Below are 18,246 nucleotides of genomic sequence, written 5' to 3'. Positions count from 1 at the left end.
GGCCCCCGATGACGTTCGGGGGCGCGGCGATCGTAAAAAAGATGGCGGCGCCCGCGCACTGCCGTCTTTTATACGCCTTCGGCGACTTTGCCGGCGGCAATGACAGGGTTAATAGCCACGATCGGTGCAAGCACTGACCGCGGTTATTAGCGGTGGGGGTTTTCTGTAAAATGCAAAACCCCCACCTTTGTATGAAGAGGACTCAGCCCGTGAGCCCTCTTAATACACTCCTTATAACTCTGCGCCGTAGAGCTACGGCGCAGAGCGTTAAGCGGTTAATATGAGCTTTGAGCTTTGATTGGTTAAGATAGGCAAAGACAGCTTATGTTTGTGGTAATATGGATAGAGATAGAAAGATAGAGGGAGAAACTTGAGCTCTCATTGGTTGGCATGGGCAACTAAAACAGTTCTGCTCTTAGACAATTCTGATAAATCACCACACAGACAAAGTGACAGTCATACAGACAATCAGAGACGGAGACATCCAGAGACAGAGGCAGTCAAAGACAGTCAGACAGAGACAGTCAGACAAAACTGGACTCAAAGATAGACAGATATAGTCAGAGACAGACAGATACAGGGCAGAGACACTCAGAGACAGAGATGGTCAAAGACAGAGACAGTCAGAGGCAAAAACAGTCAGAGAAGGCAGAGTCAGAGACAGAAACAGAGACTCTCGGAAACAGGGACAGTTGAAGACAAAGACAGTTGGAAAAAAAGACAGAGGCAGTCGGAAATGGATCTGCACCTCAAATTTACTACCAGCCAATCACAAAAAAGTTCTTTCACTAGGGCAAGCACATGAGATGGTACTTTACTCCCTCTAGACTGTGTAAGATGTGTTGGAGAGGGGTGTTGGAGAGGCTGCGGCAGAAAGGCACGCTGGTGCACAAAATTTGATTCTGCCCAAATATTCAGAGGTTGTGGCGTCAAAGCTATAATATTCTTACACGTAAAGGTATCTCTTCCACAGCATTTGCGCCATCCAGGGCTTTACTTCGGATGGATGTTGATGGGCCTGCACATAAAATGAGGGCTATAACAGCATTCATACTAATCTCCACCAAGCTAATAATTGCCAGGCATTGGAAGAAAAAGGCAATCCCTAAGATAGGTGAGGTCATATCACAAATAAATAGAACATGCCAGTATGTGAAGGCTATCTCCTTGCAATCCAATAAGTACAACAAATTTAAGTCCCAATGGGAGCCATGGTTACAAAGCTCATACTTTAAGGAATAGAGCATATGTGAAAGAACCTGCATGAGGCCATATAGTAACCTATGTTTAACTTATGATTGGTAGTTGACATTTCCTGTGCTTACAGGGAACTAGACCTTGTACACACTGAGTAAAATTGCCCTGATTCCCTTCATACGGAACACACGGGGCATGAGAAGTCAGTGGGATAAATAAGGACAGCAATAACAAGCAAATATGACTCAGGGTTATTGTTTTTTTTATTATTATTAAAGCATATATTTTGATCTCTGTTCATTTGTCTTTGATTATGTCTGGCCTGTGAGTTGAGGAAGTTGTTTTATTTCTTCTTATCATTGTTATTGTGAAAAACTCAATAAAAACGGTTTATAGAAAAAGAGGCAAACAGACACAGAGAGACAGTCACTGACAGACGGTCAGAGAAAAAGACATTCAATGACAGAGACAGTCAGAGACAGTCAGAGACAGAAACAGTCAGAGACAGTCAGAAAGAGTCAGAAACAGAGACAATCAGAGACAGACAGATCAAGTTCTAAATTTTGTAATTGTTTATAACATTTTATAATAAAAAAAAAGCTGCCAATACTGCCAACCTTTATAGCATAATAAATATAAGACTGAATAAAGTTATAAGTCTATGTTATCAAACCTTTATAATTGAGGAAATATCCACAGCTGGATACCAGTGCTAATATGTGATAGAGAAAAACAGAAAAAAGACACAGGCGTTTCCTAGTGCAAATAAATGTGGTTTTTAAAATAATTGCATTTTATGTGCATATTCTGCTCACTTTCCGTAGTTGTGCGCGCAGGCACAACACTGTTGGATCGCAAATGGGATGCTGCCTCATCCTTGCTGGTGAAATATTTCCCGTTGTGCAAAATTGCCAAAGAATGGACCCAAAGATAGTGGAATACAAATTCCTCAATAGATGCCAAAAGGAACATATTATTATTATCTCTTTATAATTTTTTAAATCATTTTATTATCTATTTTTATATGCATTTTAACTTTTAACGCATCATTAAAAGTAATCATTTTTGAGCTATACAGCTTCAACTCTTTATCTTTGGGTCCATTCTTTGCTATTTTTTCACAATGTGTGGCAATAAGGTCAATTGTTCTGCAGTGCCACCACAGGGTAAATAATGTACTGCACAATGGCATATTTGAGTCATGCAGGGTCCTCTAGAGTGAGTTACTCTTTGAAGCAATACTCTGCTTTTGCTAAGTGATGTGTTATCCAATTTGTATATTGTTGGCAGAAGAGTTGCATACTGGAGAAATATGTTCTTCCAGCTGTGATGCCATGCTGAAATTTAGAGATTTCACTTCAAACTAAAATAATGTAATATTCAGTTTTTTTATTTCAATATTTAATTTCTATGGAAAATTGCAGATTTTATTTTATTAGATGAAGCAAACAGCTAATTATATCTTGGTTGCATGTTTAATAAACAGACTGTTGCCCAGTCCTTTCTGTCCCAATTAGGCAAGGACCCAGAACAGCAGCAATCTGAGAAGGGGATCAAAAGGTCATGTTGTAGTCACAGAGGAGGGGGCTCACTGAAGGAATTGAAGCATTGTGGTCTGGGGTTTTTAGTAAGTGGCCAATATACTGGATAAACACTTTGCTATTTGAGAATCCCTCTCATGACTTAATATGGTGAAAAAGACTCACTTTTCATTACATACAGACCATCTCTAATAAAACTTTTGTATATAACAATCTTTATACTTAAGATCTCACACTAGTACTGAAACTATAACTGTATGATTGCAACATATTTATGTCAAGCCTGTTAAGCAAGGGATTATCTTACCACTACATTAGTTAGTAATATTAGGCTCAGTTCATACCTGTGTTCAGTAGGTTCCAGTTCCCTTTCTGTTACCAAATAGTGGAAACTGTGTCTAATAGTCAAAGATAATTGAAGTCCAGCCTGAATGACTGAAACAATGTTGACTAAAATGAGTATGGTTATGGACCATATGGATAATTGTATGTCCAAGAATGATTCTATTACCGCCAAATTGGTTATTTATTTAGCACAACATTTATTGGTCTTTTCTTAGTTTTAATATTTCTGTTGTTACTAACTTTCTCCAAAACCAAAGGATCCATCAGCCTCCCTCGATTATGCATCCACTGGTTATGGGGTTAAGAAAGGATTTGAAAGGCTAAAGGGGGATATGAACAACTAGTAAACTAATACCCAGGTCAAGCGTTTGCTGAATCTTATAATCACACTGACTACAACATTATATTATGGTTATGTTCTTATATTATATGAAAATCGATGATAAAAACAAAAAAGATAAAAATAACATTGTACCTTATATATAGATACTGAGGAAAACATGGGGCTATAGCGGATTATCCTCTGTAAGTAGATGAAAGGTTTTCTTTTCCTCTAAACATAACAGCCTTCCACTCTTTAATCTGTGGTGGTTTAGAAATGAGAAGCATGTGGGACATGGTTCAGTCTAGGTTCAGCACACACAGGAATACCAGCAGCTGCCTCTGGTCTTGGATATCTCAGAGTGCAGAAATAAGGAACCACGAGAGGACATGCAGGGAACTCTATCCACTTTACTGTATGCAAAGCTTCTGGAACCCGAGTGCTCCACAGGCATTCCAAGGCTTATTTAAAACATGCTATGAAGTGCTATGAGGTAAAAAGGGGGGGTCTTATTGGACATGAGGACACTTATTGGAAGTGAGAGCTGTTACTATCTGACAGTTCAGAAATGTTCTATATTAAATCAAAGCTGATCCTGCATCAAATTATGCACCAAAAAGTGGCACTGTGGGCTTTGGTCAATAGAGATCACTTGACAGAAATAAGACATACTTTGATTTCCCTATAGGGCATAAATGGGCTTAAGTATCCCTCTGCATTCACCATTCATCTATGGCTCTATAAAAAGCAAACAAAAAAGCTGCTTTATTAAAGGAAATCTACCACTGGTTTATAGCCATATTCACCCTTAATGCTGTTGGTTAGCTCACAGCAGGGTGTATACAGCTATAGGTTTATTAGGAGCTCTGCTCCTGTAGTTTAGGTCTAACATTCTCTAGTACTTCTACACTTATTTGTTCAAGTGCAAGGCTCTGGGGTCTCTGGCTATTACATGCCCCCAGAAGTACTTCTCCATTGCCTCCCTGCTTCCTCCCTCCTCTCGCTGTCTGCGAAAATCTTGTGGTAGCACTTAATATCAGCTCTGTGCTGCCGCAAGATTTCAGAACAGAGACGGAGGTGAATAAAGCTCTAAATCTATTGTATATTTCCTTTATACAACTGGAGGAAACATTAAACTGTATCTGGAATACAAAGTCAACTTCTTTGTACTAGGATTCCCCCCAATGCTTAAACGAAAACGACATATAGAAGAGTGGGCTTTTACCTCTCACCTTTCCTTGATGCATATATTAGTGGCAAACATCCATTCAAGATATTAGTAAAAGACTGTTATGCATGGACATGTAATCAACAATATTATTTGACTCAATGGCCTACATTTACTAAATACAGTGCACTATGTGCAGTTTTCCTGTGTATAGTGCAGAGGGCGCCAGAATCATGGATGTGATGGGGCTGGAGGGGCAAGAGGTGACACATTTACTATAGCCTGCACTAGATTCCTATAGCGGATTATAGCTCAATTCTACGCCAAACCAGACCTGATATACAATACATCTGAAGGGAGCTTCGTAGCATATCCAGCTCATCATGCGTCCATGCAGGAAAATCTGGACTGACACATGAGACATCCAGTGATGATAAAACCCCCAAAAACAAAGGGGTTTATTAGATATTTTTAAGAGTGTAAACAGTCTACAGTATTCAGAGTTAAGACAGGGGGCCAATGTCTTATATACTAAGCCAGTTTTATTATTAACCACATACAGTCTGTCACAATGATCACATGACCCAAGCACTTGATCTTTTGTCAAAGCTCCACAATCTTCGCTGCCTATTGACAACAAGATAACAGATCTCTATCTTTTGGGGATCAGTTATTCTGCACAACCTATTCTCCTGCAGTTAGCAGTGTTTTGAAAGTAGTTCCCTAGTCCAAAACCAGCAGATAGATAAGGAGAGGAGTCTTAAGTTTAACTCCTAACTCACTTGTATACATTTATGCATGATCATTCACCTCACTAGTGACTGAAGTCACTAGTAACATTAACAACTTTTCCATATTTATCAAAATTGTATCATACATATCTTGCTCTATATGTAGATACTGTATACGTTTTTTGAAAATAACTTTAAAAAGTAATTTCATGGTGCTTACTCTTTTGTTCTTACTTCAGAACCCGACTGCCTATTCAGGGAGGAATCTCCAGTTGGTAACGTCACTTTACTTGTAGATGTCATCAGAGAAGTCTCTTTTGTTTTCTTGCTAGAAGCCCCTATCAAAAGTGGCTAAACCATTTAATCACTTAAATATGTCACGGCCTAATAACACAGGCAGCACATTGCACTTATTGGCTTCTTTGATTAAAGAGGACCTGTGCCCCCCCCCCAAAGACCCCCACCAAATTGACCCCCATAATCCTCCCCCAGCCCTATTCTAGCAATGACATTTATTTTTTACATTTTGGTTGGCAAAGTTAATTTTAATTGATCCAACCTCTTACCAAATAAGAGTTTGGATCCTGGGATCCTGTCCCCTGGCATTCAGCATTATTCACGAGGGGGCCCGCCCCCCGTGGAGGGGGTGTGTCGCCCAGCCCCCTCATGAATAAGGCTGAATGCCAGGGGACAGGATACAGGCATCCAACATTTTATTTGTTAAGAGGTCGGATCGATTAAAACTAACTTTGCCAACCTAAATTTTTTTTTAAAATGTCATTGCTAGAATAGGGCTGATGGAGGATTATGGGGGATATATTTGGGGGGGTGCTTTTGGGGGGGGGGGTTGACAGGTCACTCACATCTGATCTATGGTTTATGACATAAATCTAAGGGAAGATTAAAACTTGCCATATTGAAAACATGCTACACTGCAAATAATAATGAATATGGGTAACATTGCAGTAAACCCAAGCAAGCTAGATTACAGCATAATACATCCAATATCATAAGCTACAAGTCGGATTATAAATTTATGTAGGTCTTATCCAGGACCATATTTATGCCTAGGCACTTGGGGGCAGCACTGTGGCTTCTATGGGGGCAGTACTGTGGCTAGTTTGGGGGAAGCACTGTGGCTAGATTGGGGACAGAACTCTGGCTAGTTTGGGGGTAACACTGTGACAACTGGGGGCAAGCACTGACTAGTGGGGGCAGCACTGGTACTATTGGGGTAGGCACTAGCTAATGGGAGCAGCACTGTGACTACTGAGGCCTGTGGGTAGGACTGTGACGATTCATACATAGTGGGGAGTATCTCCCAATTGAATGTGCATAATGCAATAGATGAGGTGCACACTCTCGATTGCAAGCGACGCATTGTAAACGCAAATGTGATTGGGAGAAAGTCCTTTGCACTGTGCTGGAATTGTGTAGGGCAAAAATTAGGCAAAACACATCAAACCTTTACACCTTTTGTAAGTAGCAATACATATTTTATGTTTTAATGCATTTACATTTGTCAAAGCATTTTGTCCAATGCATTACAAAACACAATGCAAATGCATCGTGTAAATGCAGCCTGAAGCAGTTTTTGAATCTAATGCTAAGAGTAGATCATTGGAGAGACTCCTCCTTGGTCCAGCACTGCTCTCTTCTAGTAACAAATGTAGGGGTTATGGGCAGAGGCGGCATAAATAGGGGGCACAAGCCATTAGAGTGCTGTTGGCCGCTTCAACACTAAATACAGCCCTGGTCTTAGCCCTGTAATCAGAAGATGGTATAAGAAGTCGATAAAACTTTGTTCTTACAAAATTAATTTCTGTATTTTAAATTGTAAATATAAATGTAAAAGGCAAACATATTGGGACATATCAATTGTTTTAAAGTCAGAATATTTCTAGTTGCCCATGGCAACCAATCACAGCTCCCCTTTAAAATATTCATGAGCACTGGTAAAATGAAAGCCGAGCTGTGATTGGTTGCCATGGGCAACTGGAAATATTCTGACTTTCAGACACTTGATACATGTAAATCTGCCCCATTGTTGCTAATATATAAAAGGGGCTTTTCGGATTTGGCACAAATTACCAGAAATATTAAAGAGTGTTAGTAGTATCGCTAGTATCAGTGAATGGTGACCTGCACCCAAACAACTTAATGGATCACAATAAAGGAAACCACTATAAATGACTAAAATACAAATGCGATACCTGCGCCAACAGAGAAAAATGGGATACACTTGAAAAACATACAGACACTATGGCTGTGAAATGCCTATGATTCTAAGCATGTAACTATACCTACATGACCATACAACAGAAGGTGCACTTACTGGTCGTTAGGTCAGGTAAGGTACTGTATATACGTGCAATGTAGGCAAGTGAAAGTACCTGTATTGAAGCTGTGACCAACTCTTCATCCAAACTAGGGTATAGTGTTAGGGATCCGAGGGTGTAGAGTTCTTTAGTATATCCACCCAAGAGTCCTTCAAATTGTTATATCCAAAAGACAATACACAGATGGAAAAGTTTCCAGGATTGAAGATGGTAGTTGCACGTGAAGTAAAGACCCCGGCCGGTGGCTAAACCTCCGTACACAGTCCTGGGTAGTTCTGTGTGGTGACGTCACTGAGCTACGGTAAGTACAGTAGGGCAAATTCCAACTTGTTACATATATACACAGTACTTCACCTGACCTAACGACCAGTAAGTGCACCTTCTGTTGTATGGTCATGTAGGTATAGTTACATGCTTAGAATCATAGGTATCTCATAGCCATAGCGGCTGTATGTTTTTCAAGTGTATCCCATTTTTCTCTGTTTGCACAGGTATCGCATTTGTATTTTAGATATTTTTGGTAATACATGTATATAAAATATGAGCGGTAGTGTCATACCATGTGTATAATAAAAAAAAATACTACTACACTAAAGTTGTTTTCTGTAAATCCCCTGAAATATTCATATCAAGGAATGTAATGGAAATCTATAGGGCTAAAACCATAGAAAATGCTAGCAATGCTCTGGGCCTTTGATTGACCCAACTACACCCTTAAGCACCTGTCAAAGGAGTCTAATACTCCTCGGTGACTTTCTTCATGGTAAGTCACTGCTAAGCTGCATTTTTGACAGCTTTGTTTAGAATTTTCTCTCCTTCTCTACCAGTGGTTAAGAGGATTTCTGGGAGGTTTAAAGACTCCCATCACCTGCCCCCATGTAATTAAATAGACTTGCACATTTACTATATCTTTTTATAGGGAATGACTTGTAGTACAGTCATGCAAATGCAGGAACTGTTAAAGTAACACAGCAAGGTATTATAAGATGCCACTAAATGTAAGTGCCATTTCTGAAGGATAATAAGTTACACTAACCATAAAAAGTAAGTACTTGGAATAATGAAGGTTAGAATCTCCAAAAATCTATCTATGAATTAAAAATAGGCTGTACTCTAAAATTTGATATTTAAGGTGAAAAAAGTAAGATGCTTTATTTACTTAATTGTTCATTTGTTTTCTTTAAAAGTTTTTGAAGTGGTTCCTATTTTTGGATTTTATTTGAAAGATTTGGTCATATTCTTGGTACCATTTAACTCTTTGGTTCCAGTCCTGCCATTGCAAATAAAAGAAAAAAGTTCATATAAAATGTTTTAGAGGGCATTAATATTATTTAACCCCCTTCCAAGTTTTTTCATTATTTTGTGTTTCTGTTTTTCACAAGCCAAATCATTTAGATTTTTTCATCTACAAAGCTATATGAGGTCTAGTTATCTACGACACACGTTTTAGTCTCCAGTGACACCTTTTAATAATCTGTGCCATGTACAGGAAAGTTGGAAAAAAATCCAACTGTGGTGGAATTGGCAAAAAAAAGTTAGATAGATAGTGCCATATTCTGATGGGCTTTATTTTCAAGTCTTTCAATGTGGGGTTGAAATGAAACATCTCCTTTGTTCATTGGATTGGTGCAATTACAGCAATACATTTATATAGTTTAGTTATGTCTTAATTCCTTTAAAAAAAATTAACCTTGCATTAAAACAATTAGTTGCACTGCCATATTCTGACACTTGTTACCTTTTTATATTTCAGTCTGTGGAGCTGTGTAAGGGGTCATTGTTTGAGGGATGAGATGACATTTTCATAAATACCATTTTGAAAACTTTCCAAACTTTTGCTTACTTTTTATTTTTATCAAATTTTTATTGAAGGCAAGATCGCAAAATGTGGCAATTAAGACATTTAGGCTTTATTTTCCGTTACTGGGTTCATCATAGGGGATAATTATTTTTATATTTTTATATTTTGGACATTTTTGGATGCAGTGATGCCTGATATGTTTATGATATTACATGTTTAGGGGAGGGTCTGAATTTTAAGGTTTTTTTTACATTTTATTTAGAACTGATAGAGAAATAAATACACAAATAAAATTATAAACATGTTATCAGCATATCTCAAAAATCAAAAATATCACCAATTTTCACCATTTTGCAACATAAAAAATTCAGTAAAAAGTAATTGTACAGTTCCCTCTCGACTTGCAAAAAATGTACACCCTTACGTAGGTCTGTATCACTGAAGTATGCAAAAGTTATTAAAGCCAGAAAATGGCAAAAATTAAGCCATTTTTTCCACAAAAGGCTTTAATGTTTTAAAAAACTATTAAACATAATAAAAACCAATATAAATTTGGTATCCATGTGATATAGTGATGTAAAGAATAAAGGAGAGGTATGATTTGGAGAGCACAGTTAAAGTCATAAAAACAGAGCCCATAAGAAAATGGCGCAAATGTGTTTTTTCATCATCTGCACTGAATTTGGAATTTTTTTCCAGCTTCCCAGTACACAGCATGGAATATGAAATACTATCACTAGAAAGTACAATTTGTCAGAAATCTGTATACATGAAACAAATACAGACTGTGTCTTTATGGGAAATATCAAGAAAAACTAAACATAAATCTAACATAATACTTACTTATAAATATAATGCAATATAGAACAATAAACAATAAAGTTTTCTTTTTCAAATTTGTATAAGGGATTAAAAAAGGCCCTGGTCCTGCAAAACCAGCTGCTAAACCAGCAGCAAAACCAGCACAAGAGGCCCCTAAGGAAGAGGCAAAAGGTAAGATTATTTGAGATCCTAGCATGACAGCTCTTATTAAAGTGCAAATTTTAGTCAAGTAAAGATGACTCACTATTGATTGAACATAGAATTATTGTAAATGAATTCATATTTCCTAAAGAAGTTATCTTATAATGAAGCTAACGAAAGAAGTTCCCCTAAATAAACCACAAATTTTACTAAGTTACAATCTCAGTAAAAAGGAAATACATTGATTGTACAATGAATAAAATATTTTTAAAAATCTAATAAAACTGGTATTGAAATATAACTAAAGATAATGGTGTTGCTGATTTTATTGGTCAATGTAATGTCTGCCTATGCTTTGGTTTGTCTTTTATTTGTCAGTTGTAATTTATATGTAGTTGAGTATGCAAAAGGTGTCCATTGTTGACATTTCTGTATTGGTATATTGTATCTTATGTAGTCAACCAGTATGTTCAAGTTATTGGTGTTATGTGCAAATTGTTTCCGTAGTTATTGACATTTGTCCACTTATCTTTTTAAAAGGGCCCCATACAGTGGCCTTATACATGAAAAGATTTTGCAGAATATGTCCCAAATCAAAGTATTATTTATCGCTCAGCTTACCTAAAGTTAAAACATCAACAATGTTATAAATTGGCAGCAATGTCTTTTGTCTTTGCTGCATTTGTTAATAGATGGTGCTAAATCAATGCTAGGCATTGAGTAGAGAGGCATAGTCAGCTATTCTACTGGACCTGGTGATCACTTAGCCACCCAGTAGCTTAGCGCTGTTGGGACTCAAAACCACTCCTTTACTCCCTGTAACTGGGGCTCTTATAGATTTCCCGCTTATAGTGGGGAGCTGCGCAATCCAAAACATTGATAAAATAGAAAATGTATGACCTCATGGGGAAAATAGTATAAAATATTTCTAAAAAATTATTATTACATTATTAAATATCAAAATGTTTGATAGCTCCACCCTCCAAAAAAAAGAATGAAAATTTTAAAAATAGAAAAATTTTATTATTTAGTGACTTCGCCATATCAAGCCTGTGATGTCAGATTTCCTGGTCACAAGGTATCGTAAACTCAGCCTTGTCCAAGTATATGGCAGTAGTGCACTGTTCCTGACCGCAGCACTTGTCTAAATTTGGTCTTCCTTTTGACCTATTTCACATATAATAATTACATAAGGGACTTTGTATGTTCTCTTCTATTGTGTTTCGTTTTTAGGTAGCTATTTTGTCTATTTTGAATATTGGCATGTTTGTTTTTTATGTTTGTAGTCTCATTATTAGAAAAACCAAATCTTTTGAGAAACTTAGCTTATTCACTCAGTAGAGCAATAGATAAGGTCAAAGCTCAATCACCATCAATGATAAAACCTTGCGGGAGATTTATCAGTGCCTGGAGGCAGAGTGGGCCAGTACAGGGCCTTCATGCCCCATGCCTGGGCACTTGTTGCAGCCAGCTAATGAGTACATCTGACCCACCAAATACATCAAGAGGCTCCAACAATAGTGGAAGAGTGGAAACTGCATCATATACAAACTCATACGAGCATGGGTGTATGATAAATCTTCCCATTGTGTCAATAACACAAAATATTTCAATCTTTTTATCTAGAAATATGTACTTTTTGCGGGGATGAAAACGCTAGCCTAACTAATGGTATTGGCTAAAAATATATTGATGATGACAGGGGGGACATGTGTCTTTATTTCTGATAGTTATTTCAAATAGTTTAATATTTTTGCAACTTTTCACTGGATTCGTATTTGAGACAAAATTTGCGCCTGCCAGGATAAGCAAAACTGAACATGTCTCGCAAGTAAAAAGTCAGGATCATACATAAGGCGCAAAGAAGAGCTGCCAAATGTCTCAAAAATGCACCAAAGGAAACAAAAAACTATGATACATGTCCCCCACCGTCTCACAATGGTAGATATTTATGAAAATGGCCTCAAAGATAGATGACATCTAACCAATACCAATATAAAATGTGCAGTGATTTAAAGTGTAACCGTCATTTCAAAGAACTTTTGATATGTTGTAGGGCAGGTAATTTTAAGCCCTTTTGCAATTGGATTAGTTACCCGAATCTTGCTCCTTCCTCTTGTATTCTGCAGACTTCCCCTAGATGGCAGTGACTGCTCAGATAGCTGTTACTATGGACATTCCGTCTTCATAAAGAAGACTACGGAACAGGAGACCCCCCCCCCCCCAATCCCTGCTCACAGCCGTTACCTCATGGCTCAGTGCTGCAGCAGTCATGTACAGGGAGAAGCCCTGACTAATGTAATAACCAAGCACCTTCATCTTCTCTCTCCTCAGCTTTCTCTACACTTGTGTACAACACGTAATCCACACAGACAGAAACTGCAGCCCCCCCCCCCCTCCATCACCTCACACAAGGAAGTGGCAGGAGAGAAGAGACTCCAAGCTGTGCCCTCATGTGCTGTGCTGGAGTGTTACTTAGATTGTAGGTACATAGATTGATAGATAGATAGGTGATTGATAGATATATAGGAGATAGATAAATTGTTAGATAGATACGTATAGAAAGATCCAGCGGCACTATCCTTAATAGGGTACAGGTGGGTGCAAGCTTCCTAGGACTGAGCTTCAGGTCGTCCCATGCAAATTTTTTTGAAGAAATGTGCAGCACTCCAAGCTGTAAAAAAGTAGTAAATCTTTTATTCCATAGTGAGTAACAACAGCTGTTGTTACTCACAATGAAATAGTTAGATAGATAGATAATAGATAGATAGATAGATAGATAGATAGATAGATAGATAGATAGATAGATAGATAGATGATAGATAGATAGATAGATAGGAGATAGATATATATGAGATAGATAGATAGATAGATAAATAGATAGATATGAGATAGATAGATAGATATGAGATAGATAGATAGATAGATAGATAGATAGATAGATAGATAGATAGATAATTGATATGTAGATAGATAGTTAGGAGATAGATAGTTAGCTCTGGTCTCATTGGTCAGCAGCCGGTGCTTGTGATGAGGTGACAGGAGGCAGGCTCCGCCCCTCCATCTTGGTGATTGTAGTTTTTTTGAGAGCTGGAAACCCTGGTTGCTATGGGCCAAAAAAGATACTAAATAAGGACCAAGAGGCAAAATATTTTGAGGAATGATTCCCAGGGACACCTGGAGCAGAATTATGTATTTTAATTTTTTTTGTTCAGAATGACGGCTACACTTTAAGTCTTTCTAAATTAAATGATTTGCTTAATTTGTGGATTCTGTCTTTATTAATATCCCCATTGATGCTGCAAGTAAATCTAAAATCAATGTGCAATCTAGTTTTATTACAGTAAAACAGGGCTGGGTTTCAGGTCAAGAAAAAGGGGCAAATGCACTGAACATTAACAACTTAAGATCCTCTACTATCTTCCTTATGTAAGAAAAATTGGGATCCAGGGACTATTAGTTACTGGTTCTTAGGTTTTTTAGTACAGTGGCAGGGGTTATTGCATACATTCATAAATTGCATAAGTTCTTATTTAATAACCCCTCTTATAAATTATTTTTATCATTTCAACTTTTTTTGTTGAAATGATAAGATGTAGCAAATATAAGTTCTGATTGACCCCTCCCCCCAGTCAGGTCAGGCATGTGCAATAGAGCTAGCTGGTCAGCTATATTTCTCCTGGAGAGATGGGCAGTGTTGGGGGCAGTGTAGACTTTCCTACTGTCCAGAAAGCCCAAAATCATCAGTTATAAAACAAGCTAGAAGAACCTCAGAGCAGCCGCAGACTTCAAGCAGAGGACATTTTTATTAGACATTAGACATTGAGAATCCAGAAAGATATACCACAGCCATGTTTTTGTCAGGCTGCTCTGATAGAAAAGGTGCAGCAACACTATTTTACACAGACAAGGTGAAGGGTAGAACCTATTTAAATGCTTGTATCTAAAAGATGTTCCTGGTAACCTCACAGTGAGACAGTTGAGGAAGGGAATTGTCCTAAGAGGAAGCAAATACGGTTCTCTTGCTGTAGGAGGTAAATTCTAGCATCATAATAGACAAGCAACTACTCATAGCTCTGGGCATCCATTAGTTATACATCTACTACTTGATGTTTAGATTTATACAAACCTTTAACCAGTCCTGTAATAATGTATTTTAATTAACTCTTTAATAGTGCAGCTGTTCTGCATTATCTTTTGCCATAGAATATATGTAGGAATGACTAATATTTGAAAACATAACTCTATTCTTGTTCTGTATTTGTGGTATGACAACTGTGCAGCAATTAGTGACAAGTTTCATACTGAAAAGTTCAACTGACACAGTTAATCTATGTATTGTATGTAATATATTAAATTCTGTCATTATTTAATCGTTGTTTATGTGACGTCTCAATACTACATGTGTGTTTGTGTTATATGTGCTGAATGTGCATGACTGCATGTCAGAGTTTTCAAACTATCGTCAATGAAGTCATCGAGGTCATCGGAGCTTCTCAGGTTGGGTGAGGAGTTTGAAGAATCATTTTCAAGCTTGGTATGAATAGTGTCATCAAGGAGGACAGGAAGACAGAAAAGTTCAAAGTGGCCTAGTCTATTTCTATCTGTTCCTTGAACATCATGATCCATCTTCAGGAAATGCAGGAGTTAATGCTATAGGACATGTGGTAAGAAATTTTCTCATTTCATTGGTATAATAATTTATTGTGTCAATTTTCCTTCTTTGATTTACAGAAGTCCTTGATGGAGAACTTCCACCTGATGGTAAGTGCTGTTCATAAGGGTAAATATCATAAACCGTCACATAGAGCAGAAGAAAGCTAGAACTATTAAAGCTGGAGGAAATTGAGAATAAGAATATTTTGAAGATACTGACTACAAGGACAAAACAATCAACTTGAGATTCCGATAATCTCAAAACCTGGATATTCAAATCTTGAAGAAGTTCAGAGACTGAAGGCTGTTCATTGATCACAGATATGGACACTATGATTTTAATCCAGATACAGAAAATGAAACTGCAACAAACTAAGAAGAAAGAGCTAGACTGCATTCTTTATCTTACAGTAGAATTAAAATGGATTAAACAATGGATTAAACAAGTTGAACTTCAACTTCAATGAAAAAAGAAGGCTGCAAGAAAAAATACATTATTAACCAAGTTTTTGTGGACATTTAAGCTACAATTAAAATACACAAAAATAATTTAACGGTACTACATACGAGTAGTTACACAGCATGCTATATGCAAACCCAGTGGATCCAGAAGAAATCATAAGTCATCCTCACGTATTTATTATACAGTGAAGATCCATCTTAGAAGTAGGAAAGAGTCCCGAATTAACACTCTATATTATTAACACTGCGGCTGCATATGGCAGTACTCAATAGATAATAGCTAAAACCTACCAAAACTCTGATATACCAAATTGTGTTGGAGAAGATTTCATAGGTTTATAGTTTGATGATAAAGTTACTATTTGTAGACAGTCATATTTTTCTTTTCTAGTTAGTTATGTTATCAGAGAATATTAAACATACATTTGAGGGCAGGAAAAACAACCAGAGGTTAACACTCTCGAATATGTGAAATTTCTTGATATTCTGAATCTTAATGATCCTTGTTATAATATTATTATTGCTTGACTTCTAGACACAAATCCTGAAGAACGTGCTCCTGAACTTACAGGATTGTTTATTAAACCGCCAGAAAATGTAGTAGTGGAAAATGGTAAGTATAATCCTTTGGTTGAAATAATGTTGTGTTTTATAATAAACAATCCCTGTGTCATGTCCCAATCACACATCTTAAAGGGAACCTGTCAGCAAATGTAAACTGGTTGTATAAAGTAAAGGAGGCAGAGAAGTTAACACCAAAGTCATGATGTCTCCTTCTCAGAAAGCCCCCTTTAATGTAATTGATGGTCCTGCATCTAGAAATATCGCTGAGTCATGATGTCAATCACAGATGAGGAGGCATTTAGAGTTCCCCACCTTGGCTTCTCCATCTCTATGAGTTATAGAACCAATTTACATCTCACTTCAAAGTTGATTTTCTAAATGATGCCATGCCACACTGAACCATGAAAGATACAAAACCTAGAAGGTATTATGTTGTTAATATATTTGTAGTGGTTTATTAGGCCAATTGCTGATGACAAAAAAGCTTTAAAAAGTTTATAACGTGCATAAGTGTATAACTCATACAGACAAACACTTGTAAGAAGATTACTTTAGTTTCCATTTTGTTCCTTTTTAAGAGGGGAGTAACTAAAGATTTATAGACCCCAGGACAAAATTTTCCCTTGGGCCCTTACACAACTCTTCCTCATGCAAGTCATGTCCTGCTGATTCAGGTTGATTACAAGGTTTTCGGAGCGGAGACCCAAATATATTTGTCACCCTCACTACCAAAAAAATGTATTTAAATTGAATGCCTATGTAATGGCAGCTCAAATACAGCTGTTCCATTCTAAACCTCTGTAATATTGTTTGCATACTACCCTGTTTCCCCGAAAATAAGACAGTGTCTTATATTAATTTTTGCTCCTAAACAGGTGCTAGGTCTTATTTTCAGGGGATGTCTTATATTTCCATGAAAAATTATTCACATTTATTGTTGGACAAAATAATCAACTTCTCTAACATCCTTATAGATCTCCAAACTTATTTCATGCGGAAATTCTTATGACTCCATTTATATTGGAATCATTGGCCTTTTTGTCCAGGTAGCTGCTTATATCACATTTGCAGTGCAACATTCAGAGATTTTATCCCATGATTTCTTCCCCCATGTCACAATCTCTTGTGGTATGTATATGATCTACTAATACTAATGTATGGCGTGGGGGGAGCCGCTGTAATGGCTGCTGCTAGGTCTTATTTTCAGAGGAGGCCTTATATTTCTAAGCTTGAACAAAATTCTACTAGGTCTTATTTTCGGGGGATGTCCTATTTTAGGGGAAACAGGGTACATGCACTCATTGAGGCTCATCACTCCAGTTATATCCAGTGATGTCTCTGAGTGATTAGAATGGAGTTAAAAAGAATACAGGAAAAAGGAGGAGCCATCTACTGAATAATTGAATGAATGTAATACAAAAGAGTAGTGGGTGCTAGGACCAGGCTTCAATGCCCAGAAGGGAAAAAAATTTGAAGTAGAGGCATAAGGTTCTGCCACACCACTTGCTCTATATCAGAAGATAGATGATGTATTCAAAATACATGCAGTAACATTTTACAATAAAAGCAAATAAGCTTACAAATCTAATATAAAGCAGGATGTATGTTTCTATGTATGTATGTATGTATGTATGTATGCATGTATATATCTCTGCTATAGGAATCTGCACAGTCGCACACATTTTTGCACAGCTGCTCTCTGTGACTCAGGGAATGTAAAAGAACAGGTTTTGAGCCTAAATTTTCACCCTGCGCTTTCCAAAGTCCACTTATTAACCACCATATACAGGAGCCATTGTCTGCTGCCGCTGCTGTGGCAATTGGAAGCTGAGCTGTGATTTGTTACTAAAGAGATGGTCAGAGACAGACACTGAAAGATACGGTCAGAGACAGCCACTAAAAGAGGCGTTCAGAGACAGTCACTGAAAGAGATGGTTAGAGACAGTCACTAAAATGGACGGTCAGAGACAGACACTGAAAGAGACGGTCAGAGACGGACACTGAAAGAGACGGTCAGAGACAGTCACTGAAAGAGACAGTAAGAGACAGTCACTAAAATGGACGGTCAGAGACAGACACTGAAAGAGACAGTCAGAGTTAGCCACTGAAAGAGACAGTCACTGAAAGAGACAATTAGAGACAGTCACTGAAAGATAT

At 37.4% G+C, this 18,246-nt stretch overlaps 1 protein-coding gene across 2 annotated transcripts in view; it reads left to right on the top strand.

The window, feature by feature from the left end:
- MYBPC2 (myosin binding protein C2) overlaps positions 1–18,246 on the top strand; it is a 72,684-nt gene that overhangs the window by 11,377 nt on the left and 43,061 nt on the right. Inside the window, exons 2-4 of one of the 2 annotated variants that reach the window (XM_072156862.1) lie at positions 10,351–10,437; positions 15,142–15,171; positions 16,061–16,138. In XM_072156862.1, the coding sequence (XP_072012963.1) occupies positions 10,351–10,437; positions 15,142–15,171; positions 16,061–16,138 (195 nt within the window). The remainder of the gene's footprint in view (positions 1–10,350; positions 10,438–15,141; positions 15,172–16,060; positions 16,139–18,246) is intronic. The other variant, XM_072156863.1, reaches the window with a different exon arrangement.

This window comes from Engystomops pustulosus, chromosome 6, assembly GCF_040894005.1.
Source record: "Engystomops pustulosus chromosome 6, aEngPut4.maternal, whole genome shotgun sequence".
In the NCBI taxonomy this organism is placed as follows: Eukaryota; Metazoa; Chordata; class Amphibia; order Anura; family Leptodactylidae; genus Engystomops; species Engystomops pustulosus.
This window is presented reverse-complemented; position numbering and strand designations above follow the sequence as displayed.